The sequence below is a fragment of the Sciurus carolinensis genome, chromosome 2, assembly GCF_902686445.1.
Source record: "Sciurus carolinensis chromosome 2, mSciCar1.2, whole genome shotgun sequence".
Classification (NCBI taxonomy): domain Eukaryota; kingdom Metazoa; phylum Chordata; class Mammalia; order Rodentia; family Sciuridae; genus Sciurus; species Sciurus carolinensis.
In genome coordinates, this window is record NC_062214.1 from 163670034 (window position 1) to 163696371 (window position 26338).

General features: G+C 37.0%; 1 protein-coding gene across 1 annotated transcript in view; it reads right to left on the reverse strand.

Moving 5' to 3' along the window:
• Positions 1–959: 959 nt before the first annotated feature.
• The window catches only part of Zbtb25 (zinc finger and BTB domain containing 25), a 157305-nt gene continuing 131926 nt past the window's right edge, over positions 960–26338 (reverse strand). The window contains exons 5-11 of the mRNA XM_047541820.1: positions 25275–25531; positions 20630–20765; positions 17935–18246; positions 16530–16730; positions 5032–5241; positions 3825–4040; positions 960–1157 (exon numbers count right to left, since the gene is read on the reverse strand). Coding sequence (XP_047397776.1) covers positions 996–1157; positions 3825–4040; positions 5032–5241; positions 16530–16730; positions 17935–18246; positions 20630–20765; positions 25275–25531 — 1494 coding nt within the window. The 3' untranslated portion in view covers positions 960–995. The remainder of the gene's footprint in view (positions 1158–3824; positions 4041–5031; positions 5242–16529; positions 16731–17934; positions 18247–20629; positions 20766–25274; positions 25532–26338) is intronic.

The window sequence follows — 26338 nt, forward strand, 5'->3', positions numbered from 1 at the left end:
GCTAGTATTCATGTGCTTTCCTGATAGACGTCAAATATCACTGTTTCCCCTTAAAATTTGAAATATTTCACGGTCTACTGTGATTCTTGAAGTGTATTAAGATTCCTTGGCATACAGTGTGGAAGTCACAACTGTGCTCAATTGGAAGGTGATTCTCATTTTTTCCTTAAATGGGTATTTTATATAATCATTTTCTTCCAAAGTACTACTTCTGTAAGGTCCAATAGAACCTGATCCCTCCCATGCTAAGGAACTCTCCAGAACTAAGCCCAACAGGAGAACCTTTGCAGTGACCACAACAGACACTGAGTCCCACAGGCTTGTTCAGATTCTGACCTGTTCCCACAGAGGACATCTTGGGTAAATCTACCATCTTTTAAGGTGAACAAGTTCCTATTTTAAATGAAATATATTATAAATTATACTATTTAAAAAACAGTCCATAAACTTAGAAATCAACCTACCATGAGGGAAACACTGGGAGAACTATTAAATATTAGGAAAATAAAAAACAATGTAAGGCTACAGCCTGACGAGATTTGTCAATGACCTTCCTACCCCTCAACATTTCATGTTTGCTATTTATACTCTCAGTTAATGAATAAGATAGATTCAAATTACAAAATTTAACTCTTAAGGGAGATTTTTTTAATCCCATAACTTGTTCATTCTAGAAACAGACTGTTTACAATAAATATAAATATTTCAACTAAGAATAAAAATTTCTGATTCATATTCTGCTTAAAAATAGCTAGTAATTAAAGGTCATTAGATAATTGTTATGTATTGCAAGTAACAATCTAGACTAGACCATAAAGATATTGAACAAGATTATTAAAAAGACACATTTAAATGCCAAATATCACAGGAGAGAAGAGACTTAAGTAGAAGTTTTCCACTGCCTTTTATTCATGATATAGCCACATTAAACATGCTGAAGGAAACATCCATATCTGCTCAGTTGTTCTTGGCAGCAATGAAAAGGCAGAACTTATTTATTCATTATCTAGTCCAGTCTCACAATCAGAAGCAATCTTTGATTTGTTAGATATTTTGTAAACTTGTATAATAAGCTTTAACTGATTGATGATTTCTTTGTCTGCTGTTTTCATGTCAAATCCCAACATCTTCAAAATAGTTTCTCGAAAGTCACCAAGCTATAAAGAACCACCACAACAATCAAGATATGTCTTTAGTTTCAGTCACAAATTTATTATCTGCAATGAAATTAGTACTAGAAATTTGGTCTTATTGAACATTTCTTTATAAATGTAATATATTCTACATTCAAATGGTATTTTTAAGTTAGAAAATTGGTCTCTTCTACTCTAAGAATTCTTTAAAATTTCCTTTACCTTTCCCCTATGTTTACACTTTAGTAGACTAATCCTAATTTTATTACCTCTTATTGTTTTTCACCCCTAAGGCCATTACATTTTGTTGCTGTTGTTGTTGTTCGCGATGGGGTCTTACTATGTTGCCCAGGCTGGCCTCCAACTCTTGGGCTCACATGGTCCTCCCTCCTTAGCCTCCTAAGGAACTGGGACAACAGGTGCACCGTCACACCCAGTGGCAACTACCTTTTGGATGTCCGATGTGCTTTATGATAATGGAAGTCCCCTAAAAACATATCAATCCATCCTCCGAAAGCCATAGTGATCCAGGAAGAGCACAAATAAAACCACCCATAAATCCATGTCTTAAGCATAACTAAAGAGTATCACAGCTTTCGGTTTGCGTGTGAGTGGAAATGAATATCCTAAAGCAGCAGAGGCAGCTCCGGAGGAGAGTGCTGCTCGTTTCCACTGTTGAAGAACCCGGACGGCCTTAGCCCCCAAGAAATGGAATAGTTCTTAAACAGGGAAATAGAGAGGACAAATCTGAGGCCAGGTAGATGAGAACACTGACAAGTGAGGAGGGAAAAGAAAGAGGCTTGAAAGCACAAAGACCAGAAATGGCAGTTCTAGAGGGCAGGGGGAGGTTGGAGAATTTGGAAGGGTGAAGTGTTCCTTAGTGACTTGGTAGTAAAGGAAAAGGAAAAAAATAAACAGTGAAATTAAGAGACAGGAACAGGAGAGTATGGCACAATCATACATCTCATAAATGCCTACCCCTAAAATAAAAAGGCTTGTTCTAGTTAACTTCAAAAACTGCACTTACCATGTCAACAAAAGAGGGCGGTATTGAGTTAAGAAACCTAGTAAGAAACCCAACCTCCAGCCACCCTAAAGAAGAAATGTGAAGACCAGGACAATTAAAAGATTTCAAAGTGAACAGATAAATGACAAATTAATATCCATAGAGAATTTCCTTAAGAAGAGCCAGGTGCAGTGGCACAGGCCTATAATCCCAGCAACTTGGCAGGCTGAGGGTAGGAGGATTACAAATTCAAGGCCAGCCTCGGCAATTTAATGAGACCCTGCCTCAAAATAAAAAGGGCTGGGGATATAGCTCAGTGGTGAAGCTCCCTTGGGCTCAATCCTCAGTCCCCCCTCCAAAATAATTGCTTTAAGAAGAAAATGAACCGTATCATTGGAAACCCTTTAGGTGATGAAACTACTCCCCCACAAAACAGCCACAAAGCACATGTTTGACACAAACCCTGAAGTGAATTAAATCTTAATTAAATGAGGATTTGCAGATATGAAAAAAAACACCTTTCTTTGAATCATAAATGTAATAATTCAGGATAGAAATGGACAAAACCATGTCCAAGATGTCTAAAGGAATACAGAAGATATGATCACTGAAATCAGGCAAGAACAGCGGAAAATCATTTCAGAAATGAATAGTGAACTACAAAGTACCCAAAGGAGAACAGACTTTACTGAAAAGAGGGATAAAAATAACCTAGAAAATGAACATGCAGAAAAGAGAGAGAAAGAGATACAGATGGAGAGAGTGCAGAGAGAGAGGAGAGAAAATGCTAATTTTATGACTTTTTGTTTTTGTTTTATTTTTTTCCAGACAGGGCCTCTCTAAGTTGCTGAGACTGGCTTTGAACTTGCAATCCTCCTGCCTCAGCCTCCCGAGTCTCTTTATTTTGAGCATATCATAAATAAGTTGGAAAAGTTTCCTAAGCAACTAATATGGAGACATAATATATACTTTAACAGTTGCCCAAAATGATCAGTTAGCCTTTAAAAAGTCTCTTAAAATATTTGCCTTAGTGTAAAGCCGTGGTTTAGATTCCAAACACTGGAAAGAAAAGGAACAAGAAAAAAGAAAAAGAAAAAGGAAGGAAGAGAAAAGAGAGAAAAAGAAAACAAATTTGCTTTATAAGTACAGTGAAAATCCAAGCAAGTTTAGAAGCACCATCCTAGTCTATGATGTGACACAGTCAATAACATATGCGATTTCCTCTGAGCTTCCATTCTCTAACATGACCCTATTCTCCAAACTAAAATAATCACATTTCCCATTCTTAGTCATTGTGGGATTCACCAGGGAGAAGCCCTTGATCTAAACTGGCCCAATAAGACCCCTTTTTGGAATTCTCTCTCAAATCACAAAAACTAAATATGAAACTCCATGGTTTTCATTGACCATGTTTTCCATCATAGGGAAAAAAACCAACTGGTAGTCAGACAGACAAACTGTCACACAAAGGCCAAGAGAGGACAGTGAAGAAGGTCCTGTAAGGTGGCAGGTGCTAATCCTGGAGACTAGGTACTCCTCTGATCTTCCAGAGATGAGGTTGTTTAACTTGTTTTTGATACCATAAGTCAATGAATTCTGTTTTGTCTAAGTTCGTTAATCTAAGCTGAGGTGGGTGTTTATCAACTCCAACTAAATTAACTTTAATATAGTCATAAGAAAAAAACCTCTTGTTCTTGTCCTGCTACTTCAAGCGTGTTCTTGGTTGTGGAGAGCTCAGGAGTGACACTGTCTAACATCTGACGGGCCCTCTCTTTGTCGGCTCTCGCCTCTTGCTCTGCAGAATCTGATGCAGTTTTCAAATCATCTGTATTCATAACTACCTTCTCCTTCATTGTTTCCACTTTTGTTAAAGATTGCCTGAGCTTCATAATTGTTTTGTCCTATGAGAGGGTAAAAGGTGGATGAAAGAGAGGAGATGACTGTGAGTTGATCTCCTGTCAAAAACAGATGGGCATGATAACTCGTGTTTTTTTCCCATCTCTCTTTTAAGAGATGTATGGTTATGGCTTTGATCTGAAATTTCCTCCAAAATCTCACGTGTTGAAGGGTGCCTCATCACAGGTCCAGAAATAATAGAGCCAAGCAATCCTGGGCTGGAACCTCTGAAACCATAAGCCAAAATAAACCTTTTCTCTTTTTTTAAGTTGACTATCTGGTATTTTGTCACAGCAATGAAAAGCTGATGACCACATATGGAAATGAGAAATATTCCACAATTTTAAAATTAAGAGGCATTTCTACCATTCATAATCACTTAGCATTTATATAAACTGGATTCATGGATTTAAAGGGCCTTAACACATTTTCCTTAAAGTTCTACAGCCTACATCAAACAAATATAGAAATGGAGAAAATAATTGGTTCTACAGTAAGAAAAATATTGCCGATAAAATATCACATCATTTGATCAATTATTTAGTGTATATTTGGTGTAAGTCACAATCTACTTTTGAAATAGGATAACTGAATCTAGCAGGTGCAAAGAAGAGCCAAAAAAACCTTTTTTTTAAAATTAACCATTGTCCCAATAAAAACTATGATAAAACTAAAACAAAAAGAAGCAAGGGATTTAAAATCATAACATTTATAATACCAGTTACTTTTGAGAAATGGGGAGGATACCTGGGGTTTCAATGGGATTGGTAATATTTTCTAAAATGATTGGTGGATTCACAGGCATCCAATTTTATTTTCCTATAGTAATATGTATTATAGAACAACACATTATACATTAATATTATATACTATTCTATGTGTATATGAAATAATTTTAATATTTGTTCTTTAAAAAGTTTAATGAGAGCCATGCAGCTAAACAGGAATGGACCAAAGTTTAAATGAATTTTTCCAAACCTCATTTCCTTTACTTACTTTAAGGACATTTATTCTTGTCAGTTGAGTTTTCATATTTTTATTTGATAATTTCAAATCACTGAGCTGTTTCTGAAGTTTCTGAATTTTCTCCTCCAATATTGGTGTTGTAACAATCTGCAAATTTTGCCGAATATTCAACAACATCTCTAATTGTTTGAACTTCTTGTTGTGCTTATCTACTTGAGAATTCTGCGTTCTGAAGTTTTCCTTTGCAGAAATTAACAGTATTGAAATAAATAATTGGCTTTAAAATGTTCTGTACTAGCATATTACCATATCAATTCTAGACCAATAAACTGTAGACTTAATAATATTTACATAACATAAATACACATTATTAAGATAATCAGGACACTAAAATATTACAATAAAAGTGATGATTATTGATACCAAGGGTAACAGTTAAATAGACATTTTGTAAATATTAAACAAGAGTATAGATTAGCTCTTTTTTCTAGGAATATATTCTAAGAAAATATTTAGTATTTGAATGAAGATTCATGCATAAATGGACTGGAGTTGTAGCTCAGTGGTAGAGCACTAGCCTAGTATGTGTGAAGCACTGGATTCAATTCTCAGCACCACATATAAGTAAATTAATTAAATAAATGCCCATAAACAACTAAAAATATTTTTTAAAAAGATTCATGCATAGAGATATTCTTTACTACTCTATTCATATTGAAAAATAAAAAAAAATACAAATGTCAAAAAAAATTACATATGGTCAAAATACATTCCCTACAAATTGTTTTAAAAATATTTGTTAAGAGAAAATAGTAATCTACAATTAAATGAAAGAAACAGGATTAAGAAAAACTATACTTATCTCAGTTGTTAAAAATATGCAAGGAGAGCCAGGGGTGATGGAGCGCTCCTATAATTCCAGTGACTCAGGAGCTGAGGCAGAAGGATTGCAAGCTCAAATCCAACCTTAGCAACTTAGTGAGGCCCTGAGCAACTTAGCGAGACCCTGTCTCTAAATATAAAATAAAAGGGGCTGGGGATGTGGCTCAGTGGTAAAGTATCCCTGGGTTCAATTCCCAGCACCAAACAAACAAAAATAACACACGTGGAAAGTAATCAAAATGAAACATTATAATATGATATATAACAACAGTTATTTCCAAATGATGGAATTACTGATGTTTTTGGTTTTAATCTTTCCCTATTCTGTGCTTTATAAATCTTCATAATGCACATGAATTAATTTTATTATGAGAAAAAAATTAGTTATTTAAAATGTCATGACAAAAAATGTTGCCAACATTTTAACACATTCAAAGAAACAAAACAGGTAACACTGGATAACAAGAATAAGGATAGGCTAGGCGCCATGGTGCACTCCTGTCATCCCAGCAGCCTGGGAGGCTGAGGCAGGAGGATCGAGAGTTCAAAGCCAGCCTCAACAAAAGTGAGGCACGAAGGAACTCAGTGAGACCCTGTCTCTAAATAAAATACAAAATAGGACTGGGGATGTGGCTCAGTGGTTAAGTGCTACTGAGTTCAATCCCCAGTACCTGCACCCCCCCCCAAAAAAAAAAAGAATAAGAACGGTGCCCTTCTTCTCAATAACAACCCTGGAGACCAGAAGATAATTAGAAGAATTAATGTTTTCTAATTTCTGTGTGAACTCAATTTATCAATTGAATGCGAAGATTTTTTAAAAAGATCTTTTTATTTATGCAAGTACTCAGAGAAAAAGTATCTTTCCTAAAGTATCAATTCTTAGGGAGTTATTGGAGCAAAATAAGAAAGTAAACCAAAATACAGGAAGATATGAGATTCAGAAATTAGAGAAGAAAAGTCACAGGATGATAACTGGGTCCAGGCCCATAGATAAAAGCTAGATCCCTAGACTGAAGCAAGAAAATGAAAATTTTGAGAGAAAAAAAGTGTCAGATTTTTAGACAAGAGGATCATTTATCACAATGTTTCAGGGAAACAAAAATGAATGTTGAAAATTATACATATGAAAACACAAGGAAGGTGAATACCTCTAAGAAAGAGTGTACTGCAAGAAAGGACATGTAACAAGAACATAGTACTTGGTGTTTTTGTAAATATTTAGTAGTCATAGTGAATATCATAGTCATAGTGATATTTGGATCTCTCCCCAAATATCAATATATCAAATATATTGGGAAAATAACTGGATGGAAAAGTGGTATAAGAGAGAGAAAACTTTAATAGGAAATCAATAGATTATGTCTAAAGTAGAAAATTCAAGATGTAGTTGTATAACATTATTTAGAGAAAGGAGGGTGCTACCAGAAGCAACAACCAAAAGAGTTAAAAAATAAATATAACCTTGCCTTACGTTTCACTCAATGGCAGATGAAGAATTAGTCCCACAGAATACGTTTAAAGAACAACAGATGGGCTGGGATTGTGGCTCAGTGGAGGAGCATTTGTCTGGCACATGTGAGGCCCTGGGTTTGATTCTCAGCACCACATAAAAATATAAACAAATAAAATAAAAGTATTTTGTCCTCCTACAACTAAAGAATATTTTTTAAAAAACAACAAAAAAAGAACAACAGAGCGTAAAAGTGAAGGAGGTTAATAATTACCCATGTGAGTCAAATTGCTCAACATGAATTTTATACCTGTTAAAGTGGCAGTTTGTAAATATCATTTATGATTTACTCAGGTTTGTAATAATATGATCCTTGACAAATAATTTTTTTTTTGGTACTAGGGATTAAACTCAGAGGTACTCTACCACTGAGCTACATCCCTGGCCCTCTTAATTTTTTATTTGGAGACAGTTAGTTGCCCAGGCTGGACTAAAATTTGTGATCTTCCTACCTCAGCCTCCCAAGTCACTGGGATTACAGGTGTGCACCATTGCATCCAAATGTAATCAATTTTTTTGACTTTTCATTATTTCAAATTGTGTGTTTAAAATAAGATTAATAGTCAGACATGGTGTCCCGCACCCATAATCCCAGTGACTTGGGAGAGTGAGGCAGGAGAATCGCATGTTTGATGCTATCAACATCAAAGTGATTGACATTTAGCATCAGCAACTGAGTAGGCCCTAAGCAACTTAGAGAGACCCTGTCTCAAAATAAAAAATAAAAGGACAGGGGAAGTGGCTCAGTGGTAAAGCACCCCTGGGTTCAGTTTCTAATACCCTTAAATAAAGAAATAAATATATATTAATATATGCACATTAATATACTGATGGGTCATTGTTTCAGATATTGATAATTTACATATTTATAATTTTAGTGATTGACATTTTTTGATAATTTGGTACATACCATTGCAGATCTTATTTCATATTCTCCATTACAATTGTGCAATGTTCTTCATACAGGTCCTATATGTTTCTGGCACAATTTATTCCTGGTTATTACTAACAAAAAATCTTTGTATACGCAAATGGTTACTGACATGAAAGAGGCAGAAAGAGGGCTGAAAAGATAATTATTGTTTTTTAAAAATCTTTTAACATGGTTAAAAGGATTATGATTGGCTACTTTTTTGTTTGTTTGTTTGTTTTTTGCAGTACTGGGGATCAACCCAGAGCCTTGTGCTTGCAAGGCAAGCATGCTACCAACTGAGCTATTTCCCCAGCCCTAGTCAAAAGGATTATGGAAAGCATGTGTTATTTGCATTTTTTTCCCCCTGTACAGGGAATTGAACCCAAGGATGCTCTACCACTAAGTTACATCCCTAACCCTTTTGTTTTTTTATTTTGAGACAGGGTATCACTAAGTTGGTGAGACTGGCCTTGAATTTACAATCTTCCTGCCTCAGCATCCTGAGTGGCTAGGATTATTGGCATGCACAACTACACCTGGATTGCATATTCTTAAATTTTAATGCAGCATTTAAAATAATTTTGTGGGAGATCCAAGATGGCAGACTAGAGGGAGGCTGTGTTCCTTGTTGCTCTGTAACTCTGGTTTCAAGCAGAGGATATCTGTTTCTTGGTGAGGCAGTTTTGGCTGCTTATCAATCCCCTGCTGTTTACCCCATTTGTCTACTGTGATCACCTGCAGTCTGCCAGCATATCGACGCCTTTTTTGAGTGCAGATTGCTCACTGTCAGGCGCCTATCATCCGCCATTTGCCTGCCTCTTGCCTGTCCACCGCCTGCCTTACACCTATCCATCACCCAACGCACGAGGTTCACCTCCCCATCGTCCGACAACAACAAACTGATCGCCGACTGCCAGTGGAGCACTAGCTGCCTGCTGTTGCCTGGAAGTTCACTGAGACAGTACCTGCAGGTTTGGTTACACGTGGCTACTGCCATTTTGAGACAACAGCCAGGCCCCGTAGGACCCCTGGCCGGATTGACTGAGCCCCGTCTCCAGGATCCCTCAGCCCGACCGATCACTCCCTGCCTCCGGGACCCTCACATCAACTGACTGCTCCCTGCTGCCAGGACCCCCAGGCTGACTGACTGCACCCTATTATCGGGACCCCAGATCAACTGATTGCGCCTCGCCTCCAGGATCCCGCAACCACACCAAACACACCCCACCTCCAGGACCCCTGCCTGACCAACCGCACCCTGCCTCCAGGACCTCCAGCTGACCACGTCCACCCCTGAGCTGCAGCTCCCCATATGCCAACACATTTGGAAGCCAGAGTGGCTATCTTGGATAATCCTGGAAACTGTAGCTCCGATCTTTAGGTGGGTCAAACCCCATCCTGAGACGCCTGCTGGAGACTTGAAGCTGATTGTCAGAAAAGGTTTTGGAAACCTATAGGGTCACTATAAGCCTATAGAGGGGAATCTGCAATACCCCAGGATCTGCAATGCTAGAAGGGAAGATACATGAACAACGTGAAAAAACAAGGGAAGAAAATGATCCAAACAAATCTAGATTCTATATTAATAGAATCCAAGGACAGTATGGTAGAAGAAAGGTCAGAAAAGGACTTCAGATTATACATGTTAAGATGATTTGTGAAGCAAAGGATGAGATAAGAGAGCAAATGCAGGCAATGAATGATCATACCAATAAGCCAAAAGAGCACCTGCAGGAAGCAAAAGATCATTTCAACAAAGAGATAGAGATTCTCAAAAAAAAAAAAAAAAAAAAAAAATCAAATGGAAATCCTTGAAATGAAGGAAACAATCAACCGAATAAAAAGCTCAATGGAAAGCATCACCAAAAGACTAGACCACTTGGAAGACAGAACCTCAGACAATGAAGACAAAATATTTAATCTTGAAAATAAAGTTGTCCAAACAGAGAAGATGGTAAGAAATCATGAACAGAATCTCCAAGAACTATGGGATATCATGGAAAGACCAAATTTAAGAATTATTGGGATTGAGGAAGGCACAGAGATACAAACCAAAGGAATGAACAACCTATTCAATGAAATAATGTCAGAAAAATTTCCCAAACCTGAAGAATGAAATGGAAAATCAAATACAAAAGGCTTACAGAACACCAAATGCACAAAATCACAACAGATCCTCACCAAGGCACATTATAATGAAAATTCCTAACATTCAAAATAAAGATAGGATTTTGAAGGCCACGAGAGAAAAGCATCAGATTACATATAGAAGAAAACCAATATGGATATCAGCAGACTTCTCAACCCAGACTCTAAAAGCTAGAAGGGCCTAGAACAACATATTTCAAGCTCTGAAAGAACATGGGTGCCAACCAAGGATCCTATACCCAGCAAAACTAACCATCAGATTTTAAGATGAAATAAAATCCTTCCATGATAAACAAAGGTTAAAAGAATTTACAAATAGAAAGCCTGCCCTACAGAATGTTCTCAACAAAATATTCCATGAGGAGGAAATGAAAAACAACAATGTAGGTCAGCAAAGAGAGGAACTACCTTAGAGAAAAACCACTCAAAGGAGAAACCAAGCCAAGTTAAAAAACAAAAATAAGCCCAAATAACTGGGAATACAAATCATAACTCAATAATAACCCTGAACGTTAATGGCCTAAACTCAGCAATCAAAAGACATAGACTGGCAGAATGGATTAAAAAGAAAGACCCAACAATATGCTGCCTTCAAGAGACTCATCTCATAAAAAAAGACATCCACAGAGTAAAGGTGAAAGGATGGGAAAAAACCTACCATGGACATGGACTCAGTTAAAAAGCAGGGGTTTCCATCCTTATATCAGATAAAGTGGACTTCGAGTCAAAGTTAGTCAGAAGGGATAAAAAAGAACATTTCATACTGCTTAAGGGAACCATAAATCAGGAAGACATAACGATTGTAAATATTTATGCCCCAAACAATGGCGCATCCCTGTACATCAAACAAATCCTTCTGAATTTCAGGAATCAAATAGACCACAACACAATAATTCTGGGTGACTTTAACACACCACTGTCACCACTGGATAGATCTTCCAAACAAAAACCAAACAAAGAAACCATAGAACTCAATAACACAATCAATAACCTAGACTTAATAGACATATATAGAATATTCCATCCATCAACGAGTGGATTCACTTTCTTCTCAGCAGCACATGGAACCTTCTCGAAAATAGACCATATGTTATGCCACAAAGCAGCCCTTAGGAAATGCAAAAAAAATAGAGATACTGCCTTGTGTTCTATCAGATCATAATGGACTGAGAGTAGAAATCAATGACAAAATAAAAAATAGAAATTACTCCAACACCTGGAGACTAAATAATATGCTATTGAATGAAACATGGATGATAGAAAACATCAGGGAGGAGATAAAAGAATTCTTAGAGGTCAATAAGAACGATGATAGTACATATCAAAATCTCTGGGACACTATGAAAGCAGTACTAAGAGGAAAATTCATTGCATGGAGCGCATTCCAGAAAAGAATGAAAAGTCAACAACTAAATGACCTAACATTACAGCTCAAAGCCCTAGAAAAAGAAGAACAGAATAACAGCAAAAGTAGTAGAAGACAGGAAATAATTAAAATCAGAGCTGAAATCAATGAAATTGAAACAAAAGAATTCAAAAAATTGACAAAACAAAAAGTTGGTTCTTTGAAAAAATAAACAAAATAGACAAACCCTTAGTCACACTAACAAAGAGAAGAAGAGAGAAAACTCAAATTACTAAAATTCGTGATGAAAAAGGAAATATCATGACAGACACCACTGAGATACATAACATAATGAGAAGCTACTTCAAAAATCTGTATTCCAACAAAATAGAAACTACCGAAGACATTGACAAATTTCTTTTTTTTTTGCAGTGCTGGGGATCAAACCCAGGGCCTTGTACTTATAAGGCAAGCAGTCTGCTGACTGAGCTATCTCCCCAGCCCAACACTGACAAATTTCTAGAGACATATGCTCCTTCCAAACTGAACCAGGAGGACATATACAATTTAAACAGATCAATATCAAGCAATGAAATAGAAGAAACCATTAAAAACCTACCATCCAAGAAAAGCCCAGGACCAGACGGATTCTCAGCCGAGTTCTACAAGACCTTCAAAGAAGAACTCATTCCAATACTTCTCAAAGTATTCCAGGAAATAGAAAAGGAGGGTACCCTACCAAACTCATTCTATGATGCTAATATCACCCTCATACCCAAACCAGGCAAAGACACATCAAGGAAAGAAAATTTTAGACCAATATCCTTGATGAATATAGATGCAAAGATCCTTAACAAAATACTGGCAAACTGTATCCAAAAACATATTAAGAAAATTGTGCACCACGATCAAGTGGGGTTCATCCCCGGAATGCAAGATGGTTTAACATCCATAAATCAATAAACGTAATCCATCATGTCAATAGACTTAAGGATAAGAATCATACGGTTATTTCAATTGACGCAGAAAAGGCGTTCGACAAAATACAACACCCCTTCATGCTCAAAACACTAGAAAAAATAGGGATAATAGGAACATACCTGAACATTGTAAAGGTTATTTATGCTAAGCCCATGGCTAATATCATTCTTAATGGAGAAAAACTAAAACCATTCCCTTTAAAAACAGGAACAAGACAGGGATGTCCTCTTTCACCACTTTTATTCAACATTGTCCTCGAAACTCTAGCCAGAGCAATTAGGCAGACTAAAGAAATTAAAGTGATACGAATAGGAAAAGAGGAACTTAAGCTGTCACTATTTGCAGATGACATGATTCTATATTTAGAGGATCCAAAAAACTCCTCCAGGAAACTTCTAGAACTCATCAATGAATTCAGCAAAATAGCAGGCTATAAAATCAACATGCATAAATCCAAAGCATTTTTATACACAAGCGATGAAACATCTGAAAGGGAAATGAGGAAAACAACTCCATTTGCCATAGCCTCAAAGAAAATAAAATACTTGGGAATCAGTCTAACCAAAGAGGCAAAATATCTCTACAATGAAAACTACAAAACATTGAAGAAAGAAATTGAGGAAGACCTTAGAAGATAGAAAGATCTCCCATGTTCTTGGATAGGCAGAATTAATATTGTCAAAATGATCATACTACCAAAAGTGCTATACAGATTAAATGCAATTCCAATTAAAATCCCAATGACGTACCTTACAGAAATAGAGCAAGCAATCATGAAATTCATCTGGAAGAATAAGAAACCCAGAATAGCTAAAGCAATCCTTAGCAGGAAGAGTTAAGCAGGGGGTATCACAATACCAGAACTTCAATTCTACTACAAAGCAATAGTAACAAAAACGGCATGGTATTGGTACCAAAATAGAGAGGTAGATCAATGGTACAGAATAGAGGACACGGACACAAACCCAAATAAATACAATTTTCTCATACTAGACAAAGGTGCCAAAAATATGCAATGGAGAAAAGATAGCCTCTTCAACAAATGGTGCTGGGAAAACTGGAAATCCATATGCAGCAGAATGAAACTAAACCCCTATCTCTCACCCTGCACAAAACTCAACTCAAAATGGATCAAGGACCTCGGAATCAGACCAGAGACTCTTCATCTTATAGAAGAAAAAGTAGGTCCAAATCTTCAACATGTTGGCTTAGGATCAGACTTCCTTAACAGGACTCCCATAGCACAAGAAATAAAAGCAAGAATCAATAACTGGGATAGATTCAAACTAAAAAGCTTTCTCTCAGCAAAGGAAGCTATCAGCAATGTGAAGAGAGAGCCTACAGAGTGGGAGAAAATCTTTGCCACTCATACTTCAGATACAGCACTAATCTCCAGAATATATAAAGAACTCAAAAAACTCTACACCAAGTGTACAAATAATCCAATCAACAAATGGGCTAAGAAAATGAACAGACACTTCACAAAAGACGATCTACAAGCAATCAACAGATATATGAAAAAATGTTCAACATCTCTAGTAATAAGAGAAATGCAAATCAAAACTACACTAAGATTCCATCTCACCCCAATTAGAATAGTGATTATCAAGAATACAAGCAACAATAGGTATTGGCGAGGATGTGGGGGAAAAGGTACATTCATACATTGCTGGTGGGGCTGCCAATTAGTGCAGCCACTCTGGAAAGCAGTGTGGAGATTCCTCAGAAAGCTTGGAATGGAACCACCATTTGACCCAGCTATCCCACTCCTTGGCCTATACCCAAAGGACTTAAAATCAGCATACTACAGAGATACAGCCACATCAATGTTCATAGCTGCTCAATTCACAATAGCCAGCTTGTGGAACCAACCTAGATGTCTTTCAATTGATGAATGGATAAAGAAACTGTGGTATATATATACAAGGGAATATTACTCAGCTATAAAGAATAATAAAATTATGGCAGTTGCAGGCAAATGGATAAAATTGGAGAATATCATGCTAAGTGAGATAAGTCAATCTCAAAAAACCAAAGGATGATGATCTTGCTGATAAGCCGATGATGACACATAATGGGGGATGGGAGGGGGCTAGAATGGAGGAAGGAGGGACTGTATAGAGGGAAAAGAGGGGTGGTAGGGGTGGGGGGAAGGAGAAAATAACAATGAATCAAACACCATTACCCTTTGTAAATGTATGATTACACAAATGGTATGCCTTTACTTCATATACAAACAGAAACAACATGTATCCCATTTGTTTATAATAAAAATAAATTTAAAAAATAATAAATTTGTGTGGAAACGAATCATTATTAGTCACATATGCAAGAGCAGAAATGGAAGCTGCACTGATCTTTGAATTCTATGGAGTATGTCCCCTGACCCCCACCCCGTACTAGGGATTAAATCCAGGTGTACTTTACTACTGAGCTACCTGCCCAATTTTTTGTTTTTGTTTTTTGCTTTTTTGGTGGGGTTTCTTTCCTAATTTTGAGATAGGATCTTGCTAAATTGCTGAAGCTGGCTTCAAGTTGCAATCCTGCAGCCTCCGCTTATTGAGTAGCTGGAACTATAGGTGTGGACCACTGAGTTAGTTTACAGGGTACTTTTTTTTTTTTTCTTTTTTTGCGGTGCTGGGGATTGAACCCAGGGCCTTGCGCTTGCAAGGCAAGTACTCTACCGACTGAGCTATCTCCTCAGCCCATATGGGGTACTTTTTTTTACATCATTTCCTAAAGTGCTGGAAGAAAAATTGAGAGCTCCAGCTGAAGGTAAAGCTCAGTGGTAGAATACTTGCCTACCATGGGCAAGGCCCTGGGTTTGATCCCTAGCACTGGAAAAAAAAAACCCAGAGAGTTCAATAAATATTATAAATATAATTATAATATTATATTATATATTATATATAATATTATTTATAATAAATTATAAATATAGATTGAAGTTGGGATATAGCTCAGTGGTAGAATGCTTGCTAGCATACTTGAGGGCCTGGGTTCAATCCCTAGCACCACAAAAAATTTTTAAATAAGAAATATATGTGTATATATGTGTACATATATATATATATATATATATATATATATATATGTATATTGGTTGAATGAATGGACTGAAAGACCAACTGAGTCATTAGTAAATAAGTGAGTGAGATTACACTTTGAGTCACAGCAATTACAGAAATAGTATAACATAGTTTTGGACATGACAGGTAATTTAGTGAAAAGGTAACAAAATAGAAACAGAATCTCCTGAAAACAAGTTGTATCGCAACCTCCCCATTTCCATCCCACTTTTAGAACTGGCTTTTTCCTTATACATGCAGGAAAGCAGAAAGTGGAGAGGGTAACAACTTATGCAGTAATTATTCAGCAATAGCATCAATGCACCTCACTGATACCCATCATATTTAATGTCGCAATGCTTGAAATTCCACCCCTAGAGAATCATTCGAGTTCCTTTCCTTCTAATTCTAAATGTGCATTAAGATATTTATTAACATATCTGTCATAATAAACATCAAATATGTGCACCATAGGGAAATGGAGATATAAAAAGAGGAAAGTCTTTTTGATAAAATCAGAAACTTCAGGGATTTATAGCAAATCCTCCCCTTTTCCATTATTAAGAGAAGTATAAACAGTGTGAATAGCTTTAAACATTAGATAATGATATAGTTATTAATAAAATAAAATGTGATCATTTCCATTATCAAAGAAATGCCTATGCTTCAGGAAATCCTTACCTTATTCCTGTCCAAGTCTAATTTCCTTTGAAAAAAATCATTGATACCAATGTTTCCATCCAGACGTTTTAAGGGTCTTTTTTGTTCCCTGTAATTTTCTCCACTTTGAGGTGCTTCTTGAGCAGCTTCTTCATAAATCTGATGCAGCTGCTCCAGTTGCTTAGTGAGCATCTGAATTTCCTGCTGCAGGCCTTCCGTTCTCTGTAAGAAAGGAGATATTTTTCAAAAGCTTCCTGATGATCCAGGCTTCCTGCATCATTTCAAAACTGTGTGCTAGTTCTAATTATATTGATTTTGCGGTGACATTAAACTACAAAATAGATGAATAGAGAAGGCTTTTAAGAGATTCTTTTAAGAAATTTTTAGTACTGAGGAAGTTGTAGAGTGAATTTTAAGAGTACAGAGTTTTTTGGTTTTCCTTTTTTTAATTGGAGGGGTTGGAATGTAGTTCAGTGCTAGAGGACTTGCCTAGCAAGGCCCTGAGTTTAAACCTCAGCACCGTACCCCCAACACACACACACACACACACACACACACAAACAGCAAAAATTGGAATTCAGATTACTGTGCAATAGGTTTCACTAACACATTGAATTTAAGCAATACCTATCATCATTTGAATTCTTGGGTGAGAAATCATAAAATTTTACTAAAATGATCTGGACATGGACAAGAAGATGTATCCACATGAACATGCTGATTCAGTCTTTTGATAGACTTGACTGGTAAATCAAACTAACTGATCTGAACATTTATTTAATAACATTTTTGGTACTAGGACAGAGCCCAGGGCCTCATGCATGCTCTATTACTAACATCCCTGACAGGTTGTTTTATTGCACCATCTGAATTGACTGGTGTTGGATCATTATGAAAACACTATCTTCCCCTTAGCACTATTTTTAAGTTAATATCTATTGAACTTACACAAAACTGTACTAAGCATTTATCATGTATTAACTAATTTGATACTTTCAACCACTCTGTGAAATAGGAATTACACCCCTCTCCCCATTTTACAGAAGAAATTGAGGCACAGAGAGAATAAATAATCTGGTCAAGAGCACACAGCTAGCTAAGGGCAGAGCTAGGATTCATAGCAGGTCTATATGCTCTTTTCTTTTCTTTTTTTTTTTTTTTTTTTGGGGGGGGGGTGCTGGGGATCGAACCCAGGGCCTTGTGCTTGCTACCGACTGAGCTATCTCCCCAGCCCCCCCTCTATGCTCTTAATGACTGTGCTATACTTTCTCCAATTTAGTAAGATACTTATTTATTTTCTTTCACTGTGGAAATCTAATCCAAATTACAACTCGGAGCCATACCACACACTAAATTAGAAGATATCAAAATCTGTATCTTAAAAGAGTCAAATAGGAAAGAATAACTTTTCTGTTGATGTACGTACAGATTTCCAAGATAGTTCATTTTCACTGATTTCCAGAATCCTCTCTTTCACAGCTTCCTCTGTGGCTGGTATGGGGACGATGCTGTCACTCAGAAGAGTAGCCAACTGACTGAGGAAATTCTGATATTGAGATTGTGCAGTCTCAGTTTCCCAGCTGCATGAATATGGGTGTCTGTCTAACTCTGATGCTTGTTTTTCCTCATGTATCAGATCCTGTTGACATTCATCCCATATCTTCTGCCTGTGATCTGGTCCTTCAGGGTGAAAGATGTTTCCCTCAAAGTGGTTGACCAGGAAAGCTTCGGTCTTATCCTAAACATGCCGACACACAGGTTAAACTTCCCACTTGAAATTAAATACAGAGACTCTTAGTTTCTTTCTTTTGAGCTATAAAATATAGTAATAGCACAAAACTTCAGGAGAAAAGACCCTCAAGAAAAGAAGTAAAGACTCACAAGAGAAACATGGGAAAGTATTCAAAATAGCAAATGGGAACAGCAAAAGGTAGAAATCAACCTTAAAGAAGCAGCTAACCAAAAAGCCCCAGTTGATGAAGGTAGAAAAATTTGAGCTAAAAAGCATAGAAGGAATGATAGAAATGTAAAAAAAAATCATCATTTTGTAACTCCTAATGTAATAACGGATCCAAGCAAGAATCATCAATGAATGCTAAGACCATTAAGGGAAAAGTTGGCAGAGAACTGGATATTTCCTACAGAGTTGTTATGTAGATATATTATATATAATAACTGTAGGAAATATATATGTTGTATATAATATATGTATTGATATATATTAATATATATTATATAAAATTTAATAACAACCTCGATAACGTGAAAGTCATATTTCTTTTCCCTAACCTTTCCTTTGTGCTTCTGTGCTCCTGCTTCTGCTGTAAATATGACCAGAAAAAAAATTACAGATAACACTGTACCTCTTTCCCTCACCTCCCACAGGAGAATCCTGCCTTATCACTTCCACAAGCCCTTCTTCCCACCTTTCTATTACCTTCAGCTCTGGGAGCAGAGTAAGCAAGTTCAGTTTCTGGGCTTTTTTGTTATGAAGTTGAGAAATACAAGGAGAACAAGAACTGTGGAAGTAATGGAGGGTTTGTATCACTAAAAGCTCAGGGAGAAACAGCAGCAGGAAGAAGAACAAGGGAAGAAAATGTCAGGGCTGCGTGGACATGGACTCTGGGAGAGTTTTTCAGAAATGTCAGAGTTTTCAAAAACAAAACTTAAAAAAGAGAGAGAGAAAGTGTTATTGTGAATTCCAAATTACTTGAGAGAGGCAAATAAAGATTAGGATTACTTCAAAATACTTTGAAAGTAGTTGCTGAATTTTTTTTTTTTTTAATGGAACTCCTCACATTAATCAGATCGTATAGGACCTTGTCTTACATTCAGATTTAAACATATTTATTTATTTATTTATTTAGGTAGGTATTTATTTATTACTAGGGTCAGAACCCAGGGGCGCTCTACCACTGAGCTACATCCCAGCTATTTTTATTTTTTATTTTGAGACAGGGTCTCACCAAGTCGCTGAGGTTGACCTCAAACATGGGATCCTTCTGCCTCAGCCTCCCGAGTAGCTGGGGTTAAGGTGTGCGCCACCATGCTGGGTTTTAGATTCACATTATATAATAAACTGTGATAGTCTAAGGACCTCACAATAAACTTCCACACTTCCTTGACAATGTCTGACTCCCCTCCTCTCCCTCCAGACTTCTGTAAACCTTCCACTCATTCTATGAATCACTGCCTATTGGAGCCCAGGCTCACTTCCTTCCTAAAACCCAACTTACATCACCATTCTAGATGTCCATGACCAATAGAGATGCCCACAATCTAGTATCTGATTCCTGTGCCCTAGTGTCAGTGACCTTCACTTCTCTGCTCCTACACTCAGATGCGCTAACCCACATTTTGTCAGCAGCAGGCACTATCCCACACCAGAAATTTAAAACTCCAATATTTGGGGGGCTTGGAGTACAGCTCAGTGGTAGAGCACTTGCCTAGCATGTGTGATGCCCTTGGTTTGAGTCCAAGCACGGCACAAACAAGCAAGTCCAATATTTCACTCTCACCACCACCCCCCACCGTTATCTCACAGCCTCATTTCCTCCAACTTTTTCTTTAGAATCACAGAGACCTTCAGCTCCTCCTTGCATATTCTTTCCATGTATCAGAACAGCTTCCAGCCTGCCACACTCTCCTGCTTCCCTTCATCCTCCATTAAGAAGAGAACCAGGGCTGGAGTTGGGGCTGAGTGGTACAGTGCTTGCCTGGTATGTGTGAGGCCCGGGGTTCAAGACCCAGTACCACAAATTGATAAATAAATAAAATAAAAGACCCATTGACAACTAAAAATAATACATATTATATATATATGAAGAGAACCAGCTGGGGATGGCAGTGCAGGCCTGTAATCCCAGTGGCTGGGGAGGCTAAGGCAAGAGGGTCACAAGTTGGAGGTTAGTCTCAGTAACTTAGTGATACCTTGTCTCAAAACAAAAAAGGATGTAGCTAAGTGGTAAAACCCCGCTGGGTTCAATCCCCAGTACAAAGAGACAAAGAGAGAGAGAGAGAGAACAAACCAATAAGCTACTCAACTTTACCCATTGTCTCCTAGAGTAACAAGAGGTAATACAAGTCTGTTTCTTCAGGAATCAATTCAAATTTGTTCTCACCTTCACTGGGAAAATATCCAAGAAATCTTCTTGTCCCTTTGTAGTCATATGAGACGGGAATCTGCTAGTGCCTGACAACATTTTCTCCAAAAGATCTGCTTTTCGCTCTGCTTTTTCTCTTTCAACCAGATGTACTCTGTGTAAGAGATCAGCAGATAACAATATTATAAAACCAACTCAATTCATTTTCAATTCAATTAAAAATAATTTTAAAATGCCCCCATTCAAAATAAATTAAAATGTGTATCAAGTAAAAATGTATTTCTCATGAAAAGAGCTGTGCAGCTATCTAAGTAAAGGGAGAGATTAGAAATGGTAGAGGGGCTGGGGTTGTAGCTCAGTAGTGGAGCACTTGCCTAGTACACATAAGGCACTGGGTTTGATCCTCAGCACCACATAAAAATATAAATAAAGATATTGTGTCTATTTACAACGAAAAAAATTTTTTAAAAAGAAAGAAATGGTAGAGAAATGGAAAGAAAAACAACCCAGGGTTAATCCTTATAATAATTCCCCTGGGGGACATCATTGTGAAACACTCCTTCGTAAGGTGAAATTTAGATATGAATATATACCACTGTGGAACTACTGTGATGATCCAGAGGATACATGTGCATACAATACTCTTATTTTAACAATACCTAAATGGGACTTCAATTGGGATTTGATGAGGAAATAAGAAATTAGAAATAATGATGTGCAACAGAAAATAGCATATGTTAAAACCTATTTAATCATGATCTTTGATAAAAGCAGCAATAGTTTTGTTCTTGTTTTGATTACCAATTTCTAGGTATTGGTAATATTTTCTACCCTGAACCTAGGTTAAAGTGTCAGTCTATCTTCCATATTTTTAGGTGACACTTCTAAGATTGCAACCCCCAGAATTAGCAAATTTAAGTCAGTCAGTCAAAAGAAATTATTCAAATTATCTAAAGAGAAATTTTTAATTCAAAAAATGATATTATTGGGGCTGGAGTTGTAGCTCGATGGTTCAGTTAAGATCCAAAGGTAGATATAAAGCTGATGTCTCAGTTCAAAGGCCATCAAACAGGGAAAATTCTCCATCTGGGCATTTCACATGAGACCCACCCACATGACGAGAACAATCTGAGAACAATCTGCTTTATTCGGTCTTCCAATTTAAATGTTAATCTCATCCAAAAACACCCTCCCAGAAATGCCTAGAATAATATTGGGGACCTCACAGTCCAGTCAAGTTGACACAAAATGAACCATCACAGTATATTATACAGCCATGTTTTTCTTTAGCTCTAAGGATAATAAACAAAAAGTCAGTAGTAACTTACTCTGTTTTAGTCAGCTTCTTGTTGCTATGATCAAAATACCTGAAAAGATCAACTTAGAGGAGGAAAATTTTATTTGGGGCTCACAGTTTCAAGGTCTCTTTCCACAGATAGCTGACTCTATTACTCTGGGCCCAAGGTGAGGTAGCACACCATGGAGGAAACATGTGGTAGAGGGAAACTGCTCCTTCTCATGGCTGGTCAGGAAGCAGAGGGAGGAAGAGGAAGGAGGGAGGGGCTGCAAGAGGGAAGACGCACCTTTCCAGGGAGCCCCCTCCGTGACCCCCTTCCTCCAGACACCCCCACCTGCCTACACTTACCACCAGGGCAGTCTCTTCAATCTGGGATAGACAGACAAGGTTACAGCGTTCACAGCCCAATCATTCTCCTCTGAACATTTCTGCATTAACACAGGAGCTTTGTGGGGGGCACCTCATATCCAAACCATAACTCACTACAATACATTCAAAGGCATGTGGAATAGTTTGCCATGGCTGGTCAGCTGTTGGGTCAACCTATAGCCAACTTCATGCAGTGGCTTCACACTAAGATAACTGGATGATGAATTGCTTTTAATCAGTCTTTCACTTAAAGTTGGTCAGTCCTCGTTTTTCAGACACTTTGCACAATCAGAAAAAAAAAAAAAAAAGGAAGTCCCATTCTCCTTCTTGCAGACCTTTACGTAGGGGTATGTTTCCTTATCAATTTTAGTGCCCTGTACATTTTCAGTTTATATTCTTCTCCTTTTTTTTTTTTAATTTTTTTTTATGCTAGGGATTGAATCCAAGTCCTCACACAGGCTAAGCAAGTGCTCCACCATTGAGTTACATCCCTCACTCTTTTTTCTTTTAAAAAGTGATTCGGAAAATGCAAGGCAGAAGAAACTTCAACCTATCAAGTGAACTGATACATCTAGTAGAGTCTGAATAGTAACAGGCTACTCTAGTATTCCTATCTAAACAGGACATCTTTCCTTCATTGTGTGACTTTCTTAAATGGTATTCATATTATAGGAGTGAAAATTAATGATTTTTTTCTCTGCCTATCAGTCAAGGGCACATGATCAAATACCTGCTTTCTCTATATACCAACTAAGTAAACATAGGTCTAAGAGTAACAAATTGTTTATAAAGGACAAAACTACATGATGATCCCAAAAGATTCAGGAAAAAAGCATTTTACAAAATCCAACACGCCTTCATGATAAAAATACTCAACAAACTAGGAATCCAAGGGAATGTCCTCAGCTTGATAAAGGGTATCTACAAAAATCCCACAGCTAACATCATATTATTGGTGAAAGACTGAAAGACTTCTTCCACTAGGATCAGGAACAAGTCCAGGATATGGACTTCTTGCCACTTTTATTCAACATTGTATTGAATAATGGGAGGCAAAGCAATTGGTCAAGAAAAAAAAAAAAAAAAAAAAAAAAAAAAAAACGCCAAATGGAAAGGAAGAAGTAAAACTGTCTCTGCAGACAACATAGCCTTGAGAAAATTCTAATTCACTCACACACACACACACACACACACACACACACACATACATTAGAACTAATAGTCAAGTTCAACAAGGTTGCAGGACAGAAGATAAATATAAAAAAAAAAATCAATTGTACCTCTAATCCCTAAACATGAACAATCCAAAAATGAAATAATTAAGGGAACAGTTTTATTTATAATTCATAATTAAGAAAAACAAGAAGGAATAAGTTTAACAAAAGACCTCTACTATAAAATGAAAACTATAAAATGTCATTAAAACAAATTAAAGAAGCTGGGAGCAGTTGTGCATGCCCCTTGGGAGGCTGAGGCAGGAGGATCACAAGTTTGAGGCCAGCCTCAGCCATTTAGCAAGACCTTCAGCCACTTAGCAAGACCCTGACTTGAAATAAAAATAAAATGGGCTGGGGTTGTAGCTCAGTGGTAAAGCACCTCTGGGTTCAATCCCTAGCACCAAGAAAATTTAAAAATAGAAATAAAATAAAATAAAGTAGACTCAAATATATTGAAGAACATCCCATGAGTATGGAATGGAAGACAATATCTATATCTATCTATCTATATATTCAATATGTCAAAATACACTCTACTGTCATGTATATTTAAAAAGAACAAATACAAAAATTTTAAAAAATTTGTGTATATATTCAACATAATCTCTGTCAAAATTCAAGCTACATTTTTTGGGGGTAATTGACAAGTTGAAATGGTCTTTAAATATACTTACTATAAAGCTATGGTAATTAACAGTGTAGTACCGGCATAGGATAGACATATAGACCAAGGGAACAGAATTGGGGATCCATAAATAAATCCATATGTTTATGGTCAATTGATTTTTGGCAAGAATGTCAAAATAATTCAATGGAGAAAAAATAATCTTTTAAACAAATGCTGCTGGGGACTACTGGATATCTATAGGGAAAAGAATGAATTTGGATGTCAACCCCCATACCATTCAAACACTCAGCCAAGCCAGGCTTGGTGGCACATGCCTGTAATTCTAGTGACTTAGGAGGCTGAGGCAGGAGGATCACAAGTTCAAAGTCAGCCTCAGCAACTTAGTGATGCCCTAAGCAACTTGGCGAGACCCTGTCTTAGTATTTAAAAAAAAGAGAGACTGGGGATGTTGTTGAGTTGTTTAGTATCCCTGGGTTCAATTCCCAGTACCAAAAAAAAATTGGGTATAAATGTAACCCTGGATTAGTCAATGATTTCTTAGATAGAACACCAAAGACACTAGTGACTAGAACATTTTAAACTGCATCAAAATTAAAAACTTTTTGCTTCAAATGACCCCTAAATAAATAAATAACTGAAATGTGGTATGTACATATAATGGAATATTATTCAGCCATAAAAAGGAATAAAGCACTGACTAATGCTACAACATCTATGAACCTTGAAACACTGTGGTACATGAAAGATGTCAGACATAGGCCACGTACATTATAATTGCATCATATGAGATATCCAGAAAAGGCAAATCCATAAGACAGAAAGATTAGTGGTTGTCAGGACTTAGGGACAGGGTGGGACAGGGCGTGACTGGTAATGGTGGCTGATAATTTGGGTGTGATGAAAATGTTCTGAAATTAGATACTTGTGGTGGTTGTGCAACCACTGCATTCTATACATTTAAAAAGCATGACTCTCATAGTATGTGACATATCTCAGCAAAAAGGCGTTTTTAAAAAAAATTAATGTTGACTCAGGCATTAGGTGAAATTCTACTAGATTTAAATTCTGGGATTAATCAGGAGTATGAAGTTAACATACTATGCACAAACAAATGAAAAGACTTGTTTGAAAACAAACCAGAGAATTCCTTACTTTAGAAGGTTTTCTAGTGCTGTAACTCGTTCCGTTAGTTCCCAGTTGCCTCTTTCAAGACTCTGGATGTTGGTGTTTTTCAAAGACTTAATTCTGGTTAGAGAAGCAATGAGTTCCTGTAGGTCCTGGATATCATCTCTCAGGGACATTATCTGGAATGACTGTTGCATGTTATTTTCTTTGTAACTTTCTAGCTCAGTCTTCATCTCTTGCAATGAACTTTCTTTCATGAGAAGTTTGCTTTGAAGATTTCTTAGCTAATGAGAAAGGGTAAATACTACTTAAAATCATTTGTAATTCTGTTTTTAAACATTCAGAATATTGTCATAACAAGTATATGTCACACTTTTTTTAATAAAAATTTTATTTTTACAGACTGTATTTTGATTCATTGTACACAAATTGGGTACAACTTTTCATTTTTAGGGTTGTACACAATGTAGATTCACACCATTCACGTGATCATACATTACATAGAGTAATACTGTCTGTCTCATTCTACTATCTTTCCTTCCCCCACCCACTCCCACCCCATTTTTCTCTACACCATCCAAAATTCCTTCATTCTTCTTCTCCCCCTTCCACCCTCCACATTATTATATAATAAAACAAGGCTCTTTTTTTTTTAAAATAGTGCTGGAAATCAAACCCAAGGCCTCACACATGCCAGTCACCCTACCACTGAGCTATATCCCCAACTCTAAAAGGAAACCTTTCAATCTACTCCTAACCATATATTCCAATGTTAAAAATGTCTTATCTTTCCTCTTTTTGTTTTGCAGTACTGGGGATTGAACCCAGGGGTGCTCACCCCAGTCCTTTTTATATTTTATTTTGACCCAGGGTATCACTAAGTTGCTGAACTTTCAATCCTCCTGCCTCCGCCTCCTGAGTCACTGGGATTACAGGTGTGCACCACCACATCCAGCTACATGTTCGTTTTGCTTTCCAACGAGTTGTAGAGAGAAGTGGGTTCACAGGCCTATCTTCTGGAGAGATGCCTGTTTATAACACTTGGTTCCTGGTCTTATTTGTGTTCATAGGAGAAGTGGAGAGGAAATCAG